Here is a 20086-nt window from a genome sequence, read left to right as displayed (position 1 = left end):
CGACGCTCCTACCCCGTCCTTTATACATTGGGAGCTGCCGAAGTGCGACATCTCGCATCAGCCCTGGATTAAACTCTCGTCTGCCAACCCCCACCCTCATCTCCAGCTTGTCCATTTCGTTTCACAAGGTCCCATGCTCCGCCAGTCCATCATGGCTAATCCCGGATCCCACTCAACCCCATACACCTGCCCTCTCACTATATCTCTTGATGCCCTGACCTATCAGGAAACGATCAACTTCCACTTTAAATATACCCACGGACTTGGCCTCCACGCAGTCTGTAGCAGAGCATTCCACAGATTCACTACTCTCCAGCTAAAGAAATTCCTCCTTACCTCTGTTCTAAAAGGTCATCCCTCAAATTTGAGACTGTTCTGGATACCCCCACCATAGGAAACACCCTCTCCCCATTCACCTTATCTGGTCCTTTCAATGTTCGGTAGGTCTCAATGAGATTTCCCCCCTCCCCATGCACTCTTCTAAATTCCAGCGAGTTCAGGCCCAAAGCTGCCGAATGCTCCTCATATGTTAACCCCTTCATTCCTGGAATCATCCTCATAAACCTCCTCTGAACTCTCTCCAATGACAACATATCTTTTTTGAGATATGGGGCACAAAACTACTGACAATACTCCAAGTGCATCTGACTAGGGTCTTATAAAACTTCAGCATTACGTTTTTGTATTATATTCCCCTTGAAATAAATGCCAACTGTGCATTTGCCTTCTTTACCACAGTAAATTAACCTTCTGGGAGTCTTGCACGAGGACTCCCAATTCCCTCTGCACCTCCGACGTTTGAATTTTCTCCCTCTTTAAATAACTGTTGTTCCTTTACCCAAAATGCATTATCATACATTTCCCAACACTGTATTCCATCTGCCACTTTTTTTTATCTATTCTTCCTCAGCACTACCTACCCTTTCATCCATCTTCGTATCATCCACAAACTTTGCCACAAAGCCATCAATTCCATTATCTGAATCACTGATAAACAATGTGAAAAAATAGTGGTCCCAATACTGACCCCGGAGGAACCGACAGCCAACCAGAAAAGGCCCCCTTTATTCCCACTCACTGTCCCCTGCACGTCACCCATTCCGTGATCCACGCCAGTATCTTTCAAGTATCGCCATTGGATTTTATCTTGTCAAGCAGCCTCATGTGTGGCACCTTATCAAATGCCTTCTGAAAATCCAAGTAAGTGACATCCACTGCCTCTCCTTTGTCCACCCTGCTTGTTACTTCCTTGAAGAACTCTAACAGATTTCTCCGCCAAGATTTCCCTCCACAGACACCATGCTGACTTGGACATTTTATCATTAGCCTCCAATTACCCTGAAACCTCACCCTCAATAATGGACCCCAACGCTTTCCCAACCACGGAGGTTAGGCTAACTGGTCTATCATTTCCTTTCTTTTGTCTTCTTTCCTTCTTAAAGAGCGGAGTGACATTTGCAATCTCCCAGTCCTCCGGGACCACACCAGAATCAAGTGATTCTTGAAAGATCACGACCAATGCATCTGGTCTCTTCCGCAACCTCTCTCAGGACTCTGGGATGTAGTCCATCTGACTTATTCACCTTAAGACCTTTCAGCTTGCTTTTGTACTCACTCTGGTCCCTGACACTCACAGACCTCCGGCACACTGTTAGCGCCTTCCACGGTAAAGACAGAAGCAAAGTACCCATTAAGTTCATCTGCCATTTCTTTGTCCCCCATTACTACTCAGCAACATCATTTTCCAGTGGTCCAATATCAACGCTCACCTCCCTTTTACTCTTTATATAACCAAATTGTTTTTTAGTATCCTGCTTTATATTATTGGCTAGTTTGCCCTCATATTTCTTTTCCTTTCTCACAGCTTTTTAAATTGTCTTTTGTTGGATTTTAAAAGCTTCCCAATCACTCTTGCTACCTTTTATGCCCTTTGCTGGGCTTTTATGCAGTCCTTAACTTCCTTTGTCAGCCACGGTTACCTACCCCTGCCATTTGAGAACTACTTCTCCATATCTATCCTCTGAACTTTTCCCAGAAACTTCAGCCATTTCTGTTTCGCTGTCATCCCCACAGGTACTCCCCCGGCCCCCCAATCCACCTGGGCAAGCTCCACTCTCATGCCTTTATTCCATTGCGATACAGATACATGCAAGTTATGCTTCTCCCTCTCAAACTGCAGTATGAAGTCAATCATATTCTGATCACTGCCTCCTTTACAACAGGCTGACTAATAAGATCTGGGTTATTACACAACACCCAATCCAAGATAGCCTTTTCCCTAGTAGGCTCAAGTACAAGCTGCTCTAACAAGCCATCTCATAGACATTCAACAAATTCCTTCTCTTGTGATCCGACACCATCCTGACTTTCTCAATCCCCTTGCATATTGAAGACCCCATTGCAATTTTGTCTTTACCCTTATTGCATGCCTTTTCCAGCTCCTTTTGCAATGTCAACCCCATATCTTGGCTACTATTTGGAGGCCTATATATGATTTCCATCTTTTTTCACCTTTAGTTTCTTAACTCCACCCACAAAGAGACCCTATGCCACTCCTTTCTAAAGATGTAATTCCATCTCTAACAGAGAGACACCACTACCTATGCCTTCCTGCCTGTCCTTTTGATACAAAGCATATGCTTTGATGTTAAACTCCCAACTATCGCCTTTTTTCAGCCGTGACTCAGTGATATCCGCTACGCCATACCGACCAATCTCTAATTGTGCCACCAGTTCATCCACCCTATTCCGAATTCTGTGTGCGTTTAAATCCAGCATTTTCAGTCCTGCATTCTTCGCCCTTTTGAATTTTGCCTCTGTGGTACAATTTAACTCTTCGCTGTCTGCAGTTGTAGCCAATCATTGGCCTGTCCTTCCTTACGTTCTTGTTACATCCATTATCTATTTGTAAACCTGCTGGCTCATCCTCAGCTCTATCATACTGGTTCCCATCCCCCTGCCGTATTAGTTTAAACTTCTCCCAACAGCTCTAGTAAAACCTCCCCCAAGAATATTGGTCCCCCTCGGATTCAAGTGCAACCCGTCCCTTTTGTACAGGTCCCACCTGCCCCAGAAGAGGTCCCAATTATCCAGAAATCTGAGTCCCTGCTCCCTGCTCCAATTCTTCTGCCACTTCATTCTATTCCTACCCTCACTGTCGTGTGGCGCAGGCAGAAATCCCAAGATTACGAACCTTGAGGTCCTGCTTCTCAGCTTTCTTCATAACTCCCTGTATTCTGTTTTAAGGATGAACTCCAATTTTCTACCTAGGTCGTTGGTAGCAATTTGTACCACAACTTCTGGCTGATTACCCTCCCATTGCAGGATATCGTAGACGTGATCAGGAACATCGTGGACCCTGGCACCTGGGAGGCAAACTCCCATCCATGTTTCTTTTTCTGTCCCCCTGACTCTAGAGTCCCTGATCACTGCTTCCATCCTCTCCAGTTTTCTGCCATTCTGAGCCATAGGGCCAGACTCAGTGCCAGAGGCACGGCCACTGTTGCTTCCCCCAGGTAGGTCATCCCTGCCAACAGTACCCAGAATGGTGTACTTATTGTTGAGGGGGTGGCCACAGGGGTGCTCTCCTCTATCTGACATTCTCCCTTCCCTCTCCCGACAGTCAATCATTTATCTGTCTCCTGTAGCTTGGGGTCACTACCTCCCTGTAACTCCAGTCTATCACCTCTTCACTTTCCCTAACGAACCGAAGGTCATCGAGCGGCAGCTCCAGTTCCTTAACACGGTCTCGAAGAAGCTGCATCTCGATGCACCTGGCACCATGTCCACTGATCCAATGAAAATCAAGGAGGCCTAGAACTAAAGAACATGTCCCAGAAACTAAACCAGGCACAGGGACCACAAACAAGAGAAACTCTGCAGATGCTGGAAATCAAAGCAAGACACACAAAATGCTGCAGGAACTCAGCAGCTATGGAAAAGAGTAAACATTCGACGTTTCAGGCCGAGACCCCTCATCAGGACTGGAAACAACTAGTCCTGGGGTCCTCGTGGGATTCAGAGCAGCAGGGTTGGGGTAAATTGGGATATGGGACATAGTTAGATAGGATAACTGAACCAAGGTGGAACTAACTGGGGGCGGGGGGTGAGTTCCTTGTCACATGGGTCAAGTGTTGCAGGGATAGATTTAGTAAGACTGTCCTACTGTCAGCACAGTCCTTCACCCGCTATTGTTGGTGGAAGTTACTGCAGTTTCCCCCTGTGGATGTCATCTACAACTTACCTCCCCTCACTGCGTCTACTTCACTCTACATCTCCAAAAGAATCTCCTAGCTATTGTCGGCAGAAGCGAGTGTAATTTCCACCCTGAGACAGTCTTCATACTACTGCATTTATTCACAATTTTTGGAAGTATTTCCCCACTGTTGTTGATGGAATGGGCGGCAATTTCCACCTTGGCAGAGTCTTTCTACGACTACTCTCTGCTACCCCCAATGACCCCTTTGGAAATGTTTCCCTGCTATTGTCGGCAGAAGTTGCTGCAGATTCCATCCCGAGATAGTTTTTACATGGTTAACTTCCCCTGCTGTGCTCTGTTTTCATTTTCTCCCCCTTTTCTGGAGGAATTTCCCCACTATTATCGGTAGAAGTTGCAGTAGTTTCCACTGCCTTTACACAGCTAATCCCCCCCTTACTGCACTTGCTTTCCTTTATCTTCATATCCAGAGGAATTTACCCGCTATTGTCGGTGCAAGTTCTCACAGTTTCTGCCCCCTAGAGTGTCTTTACACGACCGTCACTTGTTACTACCCGAGTGGTACCACAGCAGAGTAGTTTTCGTCTGCCTGTCTCCTTTTCAACGTCAGCAATCCAAAGACCTGACTGTTGGTTTCAGGAAGGGAAAAGGAGGGCCAACATGCGCTCGTTGATGTTGGGAGGTTGGCGGTGGAGAGCGCTAAGTTCCTGGATGTTGACACATCATACGACATATCCGGGGCCCAGCACAGGTATGTCAATCACAAGAAAGGCGCACCAGCACCTGACTTTCTGAGGTCAAGGAGGTTCACACTCACCAAACACCCCGGCTTCTACAGTCGCACTGTTGAAAGCCTCCTGACTGGTTGCTTCGATGTCTGGTATGACAACTCAGATGGTCAGACTCTGCCCCAAACATCACGGGCACATCCCTCCCCACCATTGTCAGTGTTCACAGGAGGCAACATCCATCATCAAAGATCCCCACCATCCGGGCCACGCAGTTCCCTTCGGGCAGGAGGTCTAGAAGCCTGAAGTCCCACGCCACCAGGGCCAGGAACAGAAGCTTCCCTTCAACCGTTTAATTCCTGAACAGCTTAGCCACTCCGTCACCACTTGGAAGTAGAATTCTTCAGCCCCTCACCTCTTCCACCTGCTCCCTTCACTCCCCCCCCAACCTGTCACTTTCCCCACCCCCTACCTTCATATGCTGGCTGCTTTCCAGTCCTGACGAAGGGTCTCAGCTCAAGACGACAACTTCACTCCATCGCAGCTACCCGACCTGCTGAGTTCCTCCAGCTCTTTGTATCGCTCAAGATCCCCAGCATCTGCAGAACCTCGTGTTGCTGAAGTACAATTGACGTATTAAAAATGTACTTTGTTCTTTTAAAAAGGGCTTAGTTTGTGGGTCTGTTTTTCTTGTGGATACTGCTGATGCGTTGTCCTGTGCTGGTCACGTTTTTCGTTACGTCTGTGAGTTCGCGTACTTCAGCACCGGGCGATATTCTCCAGCCTTTTCTGGAGGAATTGTCCTGCTGTTGACAGCAACTCCTCCCTGAGGGATGGAGGACAAAGGCTAACGCTGGAAGAGTGCTTGCAAAACCAGCCCTTCTCCCGACAATAGCGGGGGAAATTCCCTTTCTGCGTTCCCCAATCACGACCCCGGGGGTCCCAGATACAGGACTCCCAATCCAATTTGGGATTGTGGACTTCAGCGAGGCCCTCTCTGACCCACCACTCAGCTGGTGCATGGTCTGAGTCCACTAGCTCATCTGGGGGGGGGGGAAGAGAAGAGCGGGGGTGCGGGTTCACTGTCTGTTGGCTGCAGCTGGGGTCTCAGCCCCCGTCCCTCCTTTCAGTGAACAAGGGCAGGGCTGAGGAGCCCATCTCCGACTCCCAGATGCCGGGACACCAGAAGAGGGAGGGAGGCAGGGAGCACCATGGCAGATGAGAGCAGACGAAGAGGAAGGGGGGGGGTGGGGGGAAATACTGATACGCCCTATCATTTCGCGGGAGGGCTGTGTGTAGCGTGCTGCCAATGCACAGATACAGAGTAAATAATCCCTTTAATTATATATAAAAAAACATTTGTTTCTTAAGTTTTTTTTTGCAAAAGTCTCTGTCTTGCTCGCGGCTCCGGTGGATCGAAGGAGAGGCCCTGTATCACGGGAGGCCACACCCCAGCTGAACGCAATTGCACAACGTCCACTTGTCACCAATCCAACTCACAGTTCAGAAGGGAGGAGGGAATGGGTGGATGGGTGGGAGAGAGTAAGGGAGGGGGAAGGTGGAGGGGGGGTCGAGGGAGAAAAAAAGATGAGGAGCAGAGAGGGAGGATTCAGCCACAGAGAGCAGGGACCAGACACAGGGGGCTGGAGGAGCAGACGATGGAGTCCACAGAAGAGGGCAGGAGAGGGGGGTAGGAGGGAAGGAGCGCGAGGCAGCCGGACACATGCGGAGTATTCCCCTTGCCACTGTCCAGTCCCGGCGTGGAGAAGGCTGCTGCTATTACAGTCCTCTGCTCCCCAGTTAATTTCTCTGCACAATGGTGTCCGCGGCGCTGACCCAGGTTGGGTTAAAATCCAAATCCATGGCAGGGGAAAGAGAGACGCTGACAGTTTGTGTGGGATTCCTGGGAGCCCACGTTCCCCCCGCTCCCTCACGTTGTCCTCCATCCAGTCTGATACGGCTCCATTCCGGTCGCCCCCTCCCCAGCCTCACACCGAGATCTCGTAGGTGGTTCCTCCGACGCCTGACACCTTCTTCACCCCCTTGTTGGGACTCAGGGTCACTCCGCCGGAGGTGCCTGGGGCGGGGGGCGGCGACGTGCGTCGTGGCTCGGACTTACTCAGGAGCCGGGGCTGCCCATTGCTCCGGACGTGGGTCGCTTTTATCTGCACCTCGTCCCTGTCCGAGGGGAGGGGAGGGGAGAGGGCAGAGGGTTAGCTAGTGAAATGGGGTGAACAAACCTCCCTTCCCCAGTGCCTACTCAGCTGCCTGTGGCAACGCACTCCACAGATTCACCACCCTCTGGCTAAAGAAATTCCTCCCCGTCGCCGATCTAAATGGACGCCCCTGTATCAGAGGCTGCGCCTGATGGGCCCAGACTCCCCCATCAAAAGAAACATCTTCACATCCACTCTATCTGGGCCTTCCAGCATTCGACAGGTTTCAATGAGACCAGCCCACCCCATTCTCCTAAATTCCAGGGAGTCAAGGCCCAGAGCCACTGATTGCTCCTCATACAATAAGCCTTTCGTTCCCGGAATTATCCTTGTGAACGGCCTCTGGACCCTCTCCAATGTCAGCACATCCTTCCTCAGATAAAGGGCCCACAACCGCTCACAGTACCCAAGCCAGTCCTCACCAGTGCTTCATAACACCACAACATTACATCCTTGCTTTTGTATTCTAAATCCACTCACCTTCCTCACCACAGACTCAACCTGCAAGGAATCCTGCAGAAGGACTTCCAAGTCCCTTTGCCCCTCAGATTTTTACATTTTTCTCTCCATTTAGAAAATAGTCGATGCTTTTATTTCTTCTGCCAAAGTGCAGGATCACACACTTCCTGACACGATATTCCAGCCGCTACCTCTTTGCCCAGTCTCCCAGTTGGCCCAAGTCCTTCTGCAGCCACCCTGCTACCTCAGCACCAGCTGTCCTCCACCTATCTCCGCCCCGTCCGCAACGTGGCCACAAAGCCATCAATTCCGTCGTCTAGATCACTGACGTACAATGCAAACAGAAGCGGGTCCATCACCGATCCCTGTGGGACATCGGAAAAGGCTCCTTTCACTCCCACTCCCTGCCTCCTGCCCACTCTCTTGTCTCCATCGCTCACCAGGCCTCTCTCCCCCTCCCACCTCATCTCTCCCCCCCCCACCTTCCAGAAGTGCAGAACACCTGAGTCCCTGTCGACTTACCTGGGAGGCAGGAGAGGGTGTGTAGACCCGGCTCCCTCGATGTCCTCTGTCTGCCGTGGGAAGGCTGGGCCCCGGGACGTCTTGCCCTGCAGTGGCTGGGGCCCGGGAGGTGAGACAGGACGGAAGGGGCGAGGGGCCGGCCCCGGGAAGCCGGGCCGGTGAGGGGGAGAGGAGGGTGCCCGGCGCCGCGTCTCCTCTCGGCCCCGCGCCTGGACCGGGGCCTGGGACAGAAGCCCCTCGCGCTCCCGGGGGCAGCGGGCCAGAAGGTCGGCCTCCCGCTGCATGGCCAGCCGGGCGGACAGGAAGGGCGAGTGGTAGCCGGGAGCCTCGGATTCGGGGCTGGTGGGCGGGAGGCTGTCCAGGGAGGGGCTGTATTCGTGGGTGGGCTCACCCAGGCTCTTGTAGGAGGTGGAGGTGGTGCCCTCGTCGGGCCCGGGACCCGCGCCGGCCCCATCCCCCGTTCCCGGCACCGAGCGGAGGCTGCAGGAGGAGCGGGAGCCCTCAGACGCCGGCTCCAGTGGCAGGCTGCCGTACAGGGTGGGGGAGGTCGGCCCCTCGGAGCGCAGGCTGCAGCTGCCTGCTCCCTCAGCGGCGGCTGGATCCGGGGAGAGATCTGCTGGAGAAACCTGTGCAGAAGAGAGAGATCAGTCAAACAGCATGGCAACAGGAGTTGGGAGGATTCCCACTCGTGCCCCTCGTACATCCACTTCACATTCCCACGCCTCTCCCTTCTGCCCCAGTCTTGGATACATTACGTCGCAAAGAAGACCAGGAGGAAGTCCTCAGCGCCCTCTCCCGCTTTATCCCATGCTTGCTGGCGCATGCTGACTAGATCTGTGCACAGTCTGTCGGCAATGACCTGACCAGCGTGTTAGAAAGCTGTTCTGTAAACTACCCACTCCTATATTCTGTGCCCAGACTAAAGTTGGCGAGTCTCTCCCGCATTTTCCTCATGACCTGATCTAGCTCTGCTGTCACCTTCTGGGATCCTTGCTCTCATACACCGAGGTCCCTCTGTCCCTCGATGCTCCCCACTGTTCACGGTGTGTGTCCGACCCTCGTACCCCTCTGTCCCTCGACACTCCCCACCATTGTGTGTGTGCCCGACCCTCGTACCCCGAGGTCCCTCTGTCCCTCGACACTCCCCACCGTTGTGTGTGTGTCCGACCCTCGTACCCCGAGGTCCCTCTGTCCCTCGACACTCCCCACCGTTGTGTGTGTGTCCGACCCTCGTACCCCGAGGTCCCTCTGTCCCTCGACACTCCCCACCATTGTGTGTCCGACCCTCGTACCCCGAGGTCCCTCTGTCCCTCGACACTCCCCACCATTGTGTGTGTGCCCGACCCTCGTACCCCGAGGTCCCTCTGTCCCTCGACACTCCCCACCGTTGTGTGTGTGTCCGACCCTCGTACCCCGAGGTCCCTCTGTCCCTCGACACTCCCCACCATTGTGTGTCCGACCCTCGTACCCCGAGGTCCCTCTGTCCCTCGACACTCCCCACCATTGTGTGTGTGTCCGACCCTCGTACCCCGAGGTCCCTCTGTCCCTCGACACTCCCCACCATTGTGTGTGTGCCCGACCCTCGTACCCCGAGGTCCCTCTGTCCCTCGACACTCCCCACCGTTGTGTGTGTGTCCGACCCTCGTACCCCGAGGTCCCTCTGTCCCTCGACACTCCCCACCGTTGTGTGTGTGTCCGACCCTCGTACCCCGAGGTCCCTCTGTCCCTCGACACTCCCCACCATTGTGTGTCCGACCCTCGTACCCCGAGGTCCCTCTGTCCCTCGACACTCCCCACCATTGTGTGTGTGTCCGACCCTCGTACACCGAGGTCCCTCTGTCCCTCGACACTCCCCACCGTTCACGGTGTGTCCGACCCTCGTACCCCGAGGTCCCTCTGTCCCTCGACACTCCCCACCATTGTGTGTGTGTTCGACCCTCGTACCCCGAGGTCCCTCTGTCCCTCGATGCTCCCCACTGTTCACGGTGTGTGTCCGATCCTCGTACCCCGAGGTCCCTCTGTCCCTCGACACTCCCCACCATTGTGTGTGTGTCCGACCCTCGTACCCCGAGGTCCCTCTGTCCCTCGACACTCCCCACCATTGTGTGTGTCCGACCCTCGTACCCCAAGGTCCCTCTGTCCCTCGACACTCCCCACCATTGTGTGTGTGTCCGACCCTCGTACCCCGAGGTCCCTCTGTCCCTCGACACTCCCCACCATTGTGTGTGTGTCCGACCCTCGTACCCCGAGGTCCCTCTGTCCCTCGACACTCCCCACCATTGTGTGTCCGACCCTCGTACCCCGAGGTCCCTCTGTCCCTCGACACTCCCCACCATTGTGTGTGTGTCCGACCCTCGTACCCCGAGGTCCCTCTGTCCCTCGACACTCCCCACCATTGTGTGTGTGTCCGACTCTCGTACCCCGAGGTCCCTCTGTCCCTCGACACTCCCCACCATTGTGTGTGTGTCCGACCCTCGTACACCGAGGTCCCTCTGTCCCTCGACACTCCCCACCATTGTGTGTGTGTCCGACCCTCGTACCCCGAGGTCCCTCTGTCCCTCGACACTCCCCACCGTTCATGGTGCGTGTCCTACCCTCGTACCCTGAGGTTCCTCTGTCCCTCGACACTCCCCTCCATCACAGTGTGTGTCTCTGCGTCTGTCCTCTACCCTTGTACACCGAGGTCCCTCTGTCCCTCTACACTCCCCACCATTGTGTGTGTGTCCGACCATCGTACACCGAGGTCCCTCTGTCCCTCGACACTCCCCACCATTGTGTGTGTGTCCGACCATCGTACACCGAGGTCCCTCTGTCCCTCGACACTCCCCACCATTGTGTGTGTGTCCGACCATCGTACACCGAGGTCCCTCTGTCCCTCGACACTCCCCACCATTGTGTGTGTGTCCGACCCTCGTACCCTGAGGTCCCTCTGTTCCTCGACACTCCCAACAATTCACAGTGTATGTTCAACCCTTATTGGATCTCCCAAGAGGTACTCATGAGAGTTAATCTGCCTCTGCCTTGGCTGTGCCCACCTTTGGCACTGACCATGGCCTTACGTTCTGCCAACCTCACAGAAATACATGCCCAGCGCCCCATGATACAGCTCAGCCAGCTGTATTAGCCAGCATCGAGGACATGCCTCGAAAAGGTGGCACCCAGCATTCAGGACGCCCATCGCCCAGGCCATGCCGTCAGGAAGGAGGTTCAGGAGTCGGAAGAAGCACTCTTAGCGATTCAGGAACAGCTTCCTCCCCACTGCCATCAGGTTTCAGAATGGACACTGAGGGATATTTCCCCCTCTCCTTTTGCACTTGGGTGGCGGGGTGGGGATAAGTCTACCAAAGGAGGTGCAAGGCACTCCTTCCCCCGGTAGCCTGCAGGTCACTCTTGGGCAAGGTGTAGCAATCAGACCATCGCTGAGGGGTATTTATTGACTATGGCCGGGGAAGGGTGGGGGGGCACCTGTCTTGTAAGGACTCTACACACAAGGAGGCAAACCACACAAACCACTTCTGTGGACAAAATTGTCAACGTCAAAGGCCAGGATTGCCCAAGTCACATAATGATGAGAGTGAGTCTGCACAATTTATTTTTTATCTACTCTTATTGCAATGTGTAGGTTTCACTAATATGCATTGCGATAAAACAGCCCAACCTGTGAGACTCCTCCGGGGATGAAGCAGGCAGCAGAACAGAGATCGCAGAGGAGCTGGGACCACGTGGAGGTTCCAGCTGCTAAACTCAGTGGGCTGAAGGGGAGGAGGAGCTGCTGGCAAAAGGGCTAAATCGAGGCGGCATGGTTGAGACGGGCATGGAGTGGGAGAGCCGATGGTTTGCCAGGGAGCGGGAGGAAGGTACCTTGTCGCTGGCAGAGTGCGTCAGGGCGACGTGGTTGCGTCCGGGGCTGCCGTAAGCTGGCCGGTACTTGTACATTGTGGGAGTCGGAGGATTCTCCGCTCGGTGGAGGAGGCTGCTCTCTGTGGAGACGCAACAGGAGAGGGAGAGAGAAAGGGAGAAGGTGGGATATCAGGGGGTGGGTCAAGAGAGGGGGAAGAGTGAGGGAGGGAGGGAGAGATAAGGCGAGGGGGGAGGGGAAGGGGAAAGGGAGGGAAGAGGGAGAAGGGGGGAAGGGGGGGAAGGGGGGGAAGGGTGGAAGGGTGGAAGGGTGGAAGGGTGGAAGGGTGGAAGGGTGGAAGGGGGGAAGGGGGGAAGGGGGAAGGGGGGAAGGGGGGAAGGGGGGAAGGGGGGAAGGGGGGAAGGGGGGAAGGGGGAAGGGGGAAGGGGGAAGGGGGAAGGGGGAAGGGGGGAAGGGGGGAAGGGGGGAAGGGGGAAGGGGGAAGGGGGAAGGGGGGAAGGGGGAAGGGGGAAGGGGGAAGGGAGAAGGGAGAAGGGAGAAGGGAGAAGGGAGGGAAGGGGGAGGGGGAGGGGGGTAGGGGGGAAGGGGGGAAGGGGGGAAGGGGGGAAGGGGGAAGGGGGAAGGGGGAAGGGGGAAGGGGGGAAAGGGGGAAAGGGGGAAAGGGGGAAAGGGGGAAAGGGGGAAGGGGGAAAGAGAGGGTGGGTCATTAATAACACAAATGGAAGACACTAGAAGGCGCGGCCATTATGAGACCCAAACCCAAGGGCACCAGAGATTCTCATCACTGCATTTACTGTCATAAACATTGACACTGGGGATAAAGTGGGGTGGGGGGACACACTGTGGGGGTGACGTAGATGGAGCTCCACACCGTGTCTGACCCGTGTCCTGGGAGCGCTCGGTACCCACACTGGGGATAAAGTGGGGGGGACACACTGTGGGGGTGATGTAGAGGGAGCTCCACACCGTGTCTGACCCGTGTCCCGGGAGCGCTCGGTGCCCACACTGGGGATAAAGTGGGGGGGACACACTGTGGGGGTGACGTAGAGGGAGCTCCACACAGTGTCTGACCCGTGTCCCGGGAGCGTTCAGTTCCCACACTGGGGTTGAGAGGTGAGATCTGAGTCTGAGGAGGGAAACAGATGCCTTACCCTCACTGGTTGCCAGCGACAGATGAGTCCGCAGCCCGGAATACCGGTTGAGGTCTGGTTTTGGAGGCGGAGGAGGCTCGATATCCGTGGACTGGCTCTCCAGCACCACCAGGCTTCCCCTCGACTGGTGGAGAAGAGAGGACCAGCGTTAGTCGTTGAGAATCGGGCCCTTTGGAGCCAGTGCCCCGCATTTGCCGCTCCCCGCACCAGCCCGCCCCACCTACCCGGGTCCGTGTGAGGCTGGTCTGGATGCCGTTGTCCATCAGCTTCATGGTGACCTCGGTGTCGGAGACTGTGGGCCGCAGAAACGGTGTCTGCACCGGGACCTGGTACTCCCTCTTCTCCCGGGAAATATATCTGTCAGGGAGAGTGATGCTGTGAGCGAGGAATGACCAAGGGAGGAGGGAACAGTGAGGGGGGAAGAGGGGAGGGAACTGCGAGGGGGAGGAGAGGAGGGAACAGTGAGGGGGAGGGGGAGGAGCGAACCGCGAGGGAGGGGGAGGAGGGAACAGCGAGGGGGGAGGAGGGGAGGGAACAGTGAGGGAGGGAGAGGAGGGAACAGCGAGGGGGAGGAGAGGAGCGAACCGCGAGGGAGGGGGAGGAGGGAACAGCGAGAGACAGGGAGGAGGGAACAGTGAGGGAGGGAGAGGAGGGAACAACGAGGGGGAGGAGCGAACCGCGAGAGAGGGGGAGGAGGGAACAGCGAGAGAGGGGGAGGAGGGAACAGCGAGAGAGGGGGAGGAGGGAACAGCGAGAGAGGGGGAGGAGGGAACAGCGAGAAAGGGGGAGGAGGGAACAGCGAGAAAGGGGGAGGAGGGAACAGTGAGAAAGGGGGAGGAGGGAACAGCGAGAAAGGGGGAGGAGGGAACAGCGAGGGAGGGGAGGAGGGAACAGCGAGAGACAGGGAGGAGGGAACAGTGAGGGAGGGAGAGGAGGGAACAGCGAGGGGGAGGAGCGAATCGCGAGAGAGGGGGAGGAGGGAACAGCGAGACAGGGGGAGGAGGGAACAGCGAGACAGGGGGAGGAGGGAACAGCGAGAAAGGGGGAGGAGGGAACAGCGAGAAAGGGGTAGGAGGGAACAGCGAGAGAGGGGGAGGAGGGAACAGCGAGAGAGGGGGAGGAGGGAACAGCGAGAGAGGGGGAGGAGGGAACAGCGAGGGAGGGGGAGGAGGGAACAGCGAGGGAGGGAGAGGAGGGAACAGCGAGAGAGGGGGAGGAGCGAACCGCGAGAGAGGGGGAGGAGGGAACAGCGAGAGAGGGGGAGGAGGGAACAGCGAGAGAGGGGGAGGAGGGAACAGCGAGAGAGGGGGAGGAGGGAACAGCGAGAAAGGGGGAGGAGGGAACAGCGAGAAAGGGGGAGGAGGGAACAGCGAGAAAGGGGGAGGAGGGAACAGCGAGAAAGGGGGAGGAGGGAACAGCGAGAGAGGGGGAGGCGCGAACAGCGAGAGAGGCGGAGGAGCGAACAGCGAGAGAGGGGGAGGAGGGAACAGCGAGAGAGGGGGAGGAGGGAACAGCGAGAAAGGGGGGAGAGAAACAGCGAGAAAGGGGGGGAGGGAACAGCGAGAAAGGGGGGGAGGGAACAGCGAGAAAGGGGGAGGAGGGAACAGCGAGAAAGGGGGAGGAGGGAACAGCGAGAAAGGGGGGAGGGAACAGCGAGAAGGGGGGGAGGGAACAGCGAGAAAGGGGGGGAGGAACAGCGAGAAAGGGGGAGGAGGGAACAGCGAGAAAGGGGGAGGAGGGAACAGCGAGAAAGGGGGAGGAGGGAACAGCGAGAAAGGGGGAGGAGGGAACAGCGAGAAAGGGGGAGGAGGGAACAGCGAGAAAGGGGGAGGGAACAGCGAGAAAGGGGGGGAGGGAACAGCGAGAAAGGGGGAGGAGGGAACAGCGAGAAAGGGGGGGAGGGAACAGCGAGAAAGGGGGGAGGGAACAGCGAGAAAGGGGGGAGGGAACAGCGAGAAAGGGGAGGAGGGAACAGCGAGAAAGGGGGGAGGGAACAGCGAGAAAGGGGGGAGGGAACAGCGAGAAAGGGGGGAGGGAACAGCGAGAAAGGGGGAGGAGGGAACAGCGAGGGGGGAGGAGGGGAGGGAACAGCGAGGGGGGAGGAGGGGAGGGAACAGCAAGGGGGGAGGAGGGGAGGGAACCGCGAGGGAGGGGGAGGAGGGAACAGCGAGAAAGGGGGAGGAGGGAACAGCGAGAAAGGGGGAGGAGGGAACAGCGAGAAAGGGGGAGGAGGGAACAGCGAGAAAGGGGGAGGAGGGAACAGCGAGAAAGGGGGAGGAGGGAACAGCGAGGGAGGGGGAGGAGGGAACAGCGAGAGAGGGGGAGGAGGGAACAGCGAGAGAGGGGGAGGAGGGAACAGCGAGAGAGGGGGAGGAGGGAACAGCGAGAGAGGGGGAGGAGGGAACAGCGAGAGAGGGGGAGGAGGGAACAGCGAGAGAGGGGGAGGAGGGAACAGCGAGAGAGGGGGAGGAGGGAACAGCGAGAGAGGGGGAGGAGGGAACAGCGAGAGAGGGGGAGGAGGGAACAGCGAGAAAGGGGGAGGAGGGAACAGCGAGAAAGGGGGAGGAGGGAACAGCGAGGGAGGGGAGGAGGGAACAGCGAGAGACAGGGAGGAGGGAACAGTGAGGGAGGGAGAGGAGGGAACAGCGAGAGGGGGAGGAGGGAACAGCGAGAGAGGGGGAGGAGGGAACAGCGAGAGAGGGGGAGGAGGGAACAGCGAGACAGGGGGAGGAGGGAACAGCGAGAAAGGGGGAGGAGGGAACAGCGAGAGAGGGGGAGGAGGGAACAGCGAGGGAGGGGGAGGAGGGAACCGCGAGAGAGGGGGAGGAGGGAACAGCGAGAGAGGGGGAGGAGGGAACAGCGAGAGAGGGGGAGGAGGGAACAGCGAGAGAGGGGGAGGAGGGAACAGCGAGAGAGGGGGAGGAGGGAACAGCGAGAGAGGGGGAGGAGGGAACAGCGAGAGAGGGGGAGGAGGGAACAGCGAGAGAGGGGGAGGAGGGAACAGCGAGAAAGGGGGAGGAGGGAACAGCGAGAAAGGGGGAGGAGGGAACAGCGAGAAAGGGGGAGGAGGGAACAGCGAGAAAGGGGGAGGAGGGAACAGCGAGAAAGGGGGAGGAGGGAACAGCGAGGGAGGGGAGGAGGGAACAGCGAGAGACAGGGAGGAGGGAACAGCGAGAGGGAGGGAGAGGAGGGAACAGCGAGGGGGAGGAGCGAATCGCGAGAGAGGGGGAGGAGGGAACAGCGAGAGAGGGGGAGGAGGGAACAGCGAGACAGGGGGAGGAGGGAACAGCGAGAAAGGGGGAGGAGGGAACAGCGAGAAAGGGGGAGGAGGGAACAGCGAGAAAGGGGGAGGAGGGAACAGCGAGGGAGGGGGAGGAGGGAACCGCGAGAGAGGGGGAGGAGGGAACAGCGAGAGAGGGGGAGGAGGGAACAGCGAGAAAGGGGAGGAGGGAACAGCGAGAAAGGGGGGGAGGGAACAGCGAGAAAGGGGGGGAGGGAACAGCGAGAAAGGGGGGAGGGAACAGCGAGAAAGGGGGGAGGGAACAGCGAGAAAGGGGGAGGGGGAGGGAACAGCGAGAAAGGGGGGAGGGAACAGCGAGAAAGGGGGAGAGGAGGGAACAGCGAGAAAGGGGAGAGGGAACAGCGAGAAAGGGGGAGGAGGGAACAGCGAGAAAGGGGGAGGAGGGAACAGCGAGGGGGGAGGAGGGGAGGGAACAGCGAGGGGGGAGGAGGGGAGGGAACAGCAAGGGGGGAGGAGGGGAGGGAACCGCGAGGGAGGGGGAGGAGGGAACAGCGAGAAAGGGGGAGGAGGGAACAGCGAGAAAGGGGGAGGAGGGAACAGCGAGGGAGGGGGAGGAGGGAACAGCGAGAGAGGGGGAGGAGGGAACAGCGAGGGAGGGGGAGGAGGGAACAGCGAGGGAGGGGGAGGAGGGAACAGCGAGGGAGGGAGAGGAGGGAACAGCGAGAGAGGGGGAGGAGCGAACCGCGAGAGAGGGGGAGGAGGGAACAGCGAGAAAGGGGGAGGAGGGAACAGCGAGAAAGGGGGAGGAGGGAACAGCGAGAAAGGGGGAGGAGGGAACAGCGAGAAAGGGGGAGGAGGGAACAGCGAGAAAGGGGGAGGAGGGAACAGCGAGAAAGGGGGAGGAGGGAACAGCGAGAAAGGGGAAGAGGGAACAGCGAGAAAGGGGGGGAGGGAACAGCGAGAAAGGGGGAGGAGGGAACAGCGAGAAAGGGGGGGAGGGAACAGCGAGAAAGGGGGGGAGGGAACAGCGAGAAAGGGGGGGAGGGAACAGCGAGAAAGGGGGGGAGGGAACAGCGAGAAAGGGGGGGAGGGAACAGCGAGAAAGGGGGGAGGGAACAGCGAGAAAGGGGGGAGGGAACAGCGAGAAAGGGGGGAGGGAACAGCGAGAAAGGGGGGGAGGGAACAGCGAGAAAGGGGGGAGGGAACAGCGAGAAAGGGGGGAGGGAACAGCGAGAAAGGGGGGAGGGAACAGCGAGAAAGGGGGGAGGGAACAGCGAGAAAGGGGGGAGGGAACAGCGAGAAAGGGGGAGGGAACAGCGAGAAAGGGGGGAGGGAACAGCGAGAAAGGGGGGAGGGAACAGCGAGAAAGGGGGAGGGAACAGCGAGAAAGGGGGGAGGGAACAGCGAGAAAGGGGGAGGAGGGAACAGTGAGGGAGGGGGAGGAGGGAACAGTGAGGGAGGGAGAGGAGGGAACAGCGAGGGAGGGGCAGTAGGAGAGATAATACTGGAGTAGAGGGTGAGGAGGGATGAAGGGGTGTGAGTGCCGTGGGAGATGAGGGAGGGAGAGGGAGAGCACTCTGCAGTAGGGGCTAGGTGGGAGGGAGGGAGCGCCATGAGAGATGAGGGAGAGAGGGAACAGTGAGGCGTAGGGAGGGAGGAAGCGCTTCACACTCACCTGGGTGCCTGTGAACTGCAGAGTACATAAGAGATGTTTCTCCAACAGCCCTGGGTGAAAGGATTGACTCCCCCCCTGAATTTACCCGTGACCTGCAAACCAAAAAGAGGGAATGAGCAGCAGGAGTGGATGTGGAGCTGAACAGCTGGGGGCTGCGATTCTGCCGAGCGTGCCTCGCCACCACTCTTCGCATGTCAGCTCCCCGAATAAGATCACCAACCCGCTCGCCTGGAGACAGGAGGCTGAGGTGTGTGTGAGTGTGTGAGAGTGTGAGAGTGTGAGTGTGTGAGAGTGTGAGTGTGTGAGAGTGTGAGTGTGTGAGAGTGTGAGTGTGTGAGTGTGTGAGTGTGTGAGAGTGTCAGTGTGTGTGTGAATGTGTGAGTGTGAATGTGTGTGAGTGTGTGTGTGTGTGAGAGTGAATGTGTGTGTGAATGTGTGTGTGAATGTGTGAGTGTGTGAATGTGTGAGTGTGTGTGTGTGAGTGTGTGAATGTGTGAGTGTGTGTGTGTGTGTGTGTGTGTGTGTGTGTGTGTGTGTGAATGTGTGAGTGAATGTGTGTGTGAGAGTGAATGTGTGTGTGAATGTGTGTGTGAATGTGTGTGTGTGTGTGTGAGAGTGAATGTGTGTGTGAATGTGTGTGTGAATGTGTGAGTGTGTGAATGTGTGAGTGTGTGAATGTGTGAGTGTGTGTGTGTGAGTGTGTGAATGTGTGAGTGTGTGTGTGTGAGTGTGTGTGTGAGTGTGTGTGTGTGTGTGTGTGTGTGTGTGTGTGTGAGAGTGTGTGTGAGAGTGAATGTGTGTGTGAATGTGTGTGTGAATGTGTGAGTGTGTGAATGTGTGAGTGTGTGTGTGTGTGAGAGTGTGTGTGTGTGTGTGAATGTGTGAGTGTGTGTGTGTGAGTGTGTGTGTGTGTGTGAGAGTGAATGTGTGTGTGAATGTGTGTGTGTGAATGTGTGAGTGTGTGTGTGTGAGTGTGTGTGTGTGAGAGTGAATGTGTGTGTGAATGTGTGTGTGTGTGAATGTGAGTGTGTGTGTGTGAGTGTGTGTGTGTGTGTAAATGTGTGTGAGTGTGTGAATGTGTGTGAGAGTGTGAGTGTGTGAGAGTGTGTGTGTCAGTGTGTGTGTGTGAGTGTGTGTGAGTGTGTGAATGTGTGTGAGTGTGTGAATGTGTGTGAGTGTGTGTGTGTGTGAGAGTGAATGTGTGTGTGAGTGTGTGTGAGTGTGTGAATGTGTGTGAGTGTGTGTGTGTGTGTGTGTGAGAGTGAATGTGTGTGTGCGCGTGTGTGTGTGCGTGTGCATAGGTGTGCGTCTGTGTGTGTGCATGTTTGTGCGTCTGTGTGTGTGCATGTTTGTGCGTCTGTGTGTGTGTGTGCGCGCATCTGCACACATCAGGGTGGGAAGGAAAGGGGTTTATTTGGCCACTGTTGTTCTAACACTTGTCGTGCTCTGTGTTCTGCTGTGCATGCTGTGTTGTTGCCAGAACGTGTACTGTGCTGTCTAGAATTGCCTGAACTGTATGTGTCAATGTACTTACAATAAACAAGCAGAGCTGTGTCTGAACCGTCTGTGAGGAGAGGATGGGAGCTGAAGGGGGCGAGGGAAAGGGTGATCTGTCAGGGAGGGACAGAGAGTGCTCATCGGGAGGGGTGGGGAGGATACCCCGTGAGGGACGGCTGGCGGAGAGATCCTGCCCTACCTGCTCGTTGGTGGTCCGACCCCGGGCAACCAGGACGACATGGAAGCCGGTGAGACCGGCCACGGGGATGAAGAACAGTCCGGCTACACACATCACGGCCATACTGTTGTCCAGGGAGTCAAGGTCACAGAGGGAGGGGGGAAGAGAGACCCGCGGCCCGGTCACGTGTTCACACAAACACAGGGACACAAGCCCACTGGCAGCAGGGCCAGATTCCACCCACACCCCCGACCCCACCGCAGTGCGCACACACACACACACACACACACACACCCCCCGACCCCACCGCAGTGTGCACACACACACACACACACACACACACC

At 56.8% G+C, this 20086-nt stretch overlaps 1 protein-coding gene across 1 annotated transcript in view; it reads right to left on the bottom strand.

Moving 5' to 3' along the window:
* Positions 1–6274: 6274 nt before the first annotated feature.
* Positions 6275–20086, bottom strand: part of zdhhc5a (zinc finger DHHC-type palmitoyltransferase 5a) — a 53735-nt gene continuing 39923 nt past the window's right edge. The window contains exons 6-12 of the mRNA XM_063039642.1: positions 19764–19866; positions 18068–18159; positions 13376–13508; positions 13152–13275; positions 12003–12121; positions 8142–8767; positions 6275–7122 (exon numbers count right to left, since the gene is read on the bottom strand). Coding sequence (XP_062895712.1) covers positions 6933–7122; positions 8142–8767; positions 12003–12121; positions 13152–13275; positions 13376–13508; positions 18068–18159; positions 19764–19866 — 1387 coding nt within the window. The 3' untranslated portion in view covers positions 6275–6932. The remainder of the gene's footprint in view (positions 7123–8141; positions 8768–12002; positions 12122–13151; positions 13276–13375; positions 13509–18067; positions 18160–19763; positions 19867–20086) is intronic.

This window comes from Mobula hypostoma, unplaced genomic scaffold (genome assembly GCF_963921235.1).
Source record: "Mobula hypostoma unplaced genomic scaffold, sMobHyp1.1 scaffold_91, whole genome shotgun sequence".
Lineage (NCBI taxonomy): Eukaryota > Metazoa > Chordata > Chondrichthyes > Myliobatiformes > Myliobatidae > Mobula > Mobula hypostoma.
This window is presented reverse-complemented; position numbering and strand designations above follow the sequence as displayed.